This window comes from Carlito syrichta, unplaced genomic scaffold (genome assembly GCF_000164805.1).
Source record: "Carlito syrichta isolate Samal-C Ts95f unplaced genomic scaffold, Tarsius_syrichta-2.0.1 Scaffold309726, whole genome shotgun sequence".
In the NCBI taxonomy this organism is placed as follows: Eukaryota; Metazoa; Chordata; class Mammalia; order Primates; family Tarsiidae; genus Carlito; species Carlito syrichta.
The window spans coordinates 369990-370851 of NW_007253822.1; the positions used below are offsets into that span (position 1 = coordinate 369990).

At 63.2% G+C, this 862-nt stretch overlaps 1 protein-coding gene across 2 annotated transcripts in view; it reads right to left on the minus strand.

Annotated features, from left to right (window-relative positions):
- Positions 1–654, minus strand: part of MFSD1 (major facilitator superfamily domain containing 1) — a 27908-nt gene extending 27254 nt beyond the window's left edge. For both annotated transcript variants that reach the window (XM_008067638.2, XM_008067639.2), the window contains exon 1: positions 429–654. In XM_008067638.2, the coding sequence (XP_008065829.1) occupies positions 429–591 (163 nt within the window). In that variant the 5' untranslated portion in view covers positions 592–654. The remainder of the gene's footprint in view (positions 1–428) is intronic.
- Between the last annotated feature and the right edge of the window lie 208 nt (positions 655–862).

The following is an 862-nucleotide window of genomic DNA, read 5'->3' on the forward strand; positions in this document are numbered from 1 at the left end:
CCCTGCACTCCAGTCTGGGTAACAGAGTGAGACCCCAACAAAAAAAAAAAAAAAAAACAGGAGGTCGCTTTGCGGTGTAGGAGTCGCTATGGCTTTCTAACTTTCTTCTGAACACAGCGTGCCAAAACGGGAAACTTGAATATCTAGCTAGAGAGAGAGTTGCCAGCCCCTGGGACTTCCTGGGGAGCAAAGGGGCGGGGCAAATCTCTCTCGGCTCAAACCCCTGACCTCCACATTCGGGACTTGGAATAACCAGCCACGTCCACCGGCCTGGATGGGGCCATAGCGGGAAAAACGAGGAGGCCCAGGAAGGAGCTGGCCAAAAACCGCGCAGAGTCCCAGGGACACCCGGACGCGTGAGGAGGACGCAACGCGGAGAGAAAGTCGCAGGTCGCTGGCGGCTGAGCCCGCCCCGCCCGGCGGCTCACCGAAGCCGAGGAAGCACATCAGCAGCAGCACCACGAGCCGGTGCGCCAGGTGACTGGGGTCGCACAGGGCTGGCAGAGCGCGGGGGGCGGCAGGAGTTCCTCTGCCCGCCTCGTTGGAGCCGCCGGGCAGCAGCGCCCGCGCCTCCTCATCCTCCTCCTCCATGTCGCCTGCGGGAAACTGGAGGCGAGAGCGGCAGCAACTCCGGGATCACTCAGGAAGCAGCGCTGTCAGAGCCCGGCGGAGTCCGCAATCACGTGACAGGGGCATTCACGTGTCGCAGGCGGATCACGTGGGGCCACGCTCACGTGACGACCGCGAGCACCGAGGTGGGGCGGCCCGGAAAGTATGGGCTGTGGGTGTTCTGCTTGCGCGGCTGTGTGGATGGGGTCTCGGTCCATTGGACGCCAACACAGCCTTGCTCCGTTTCCCGTAC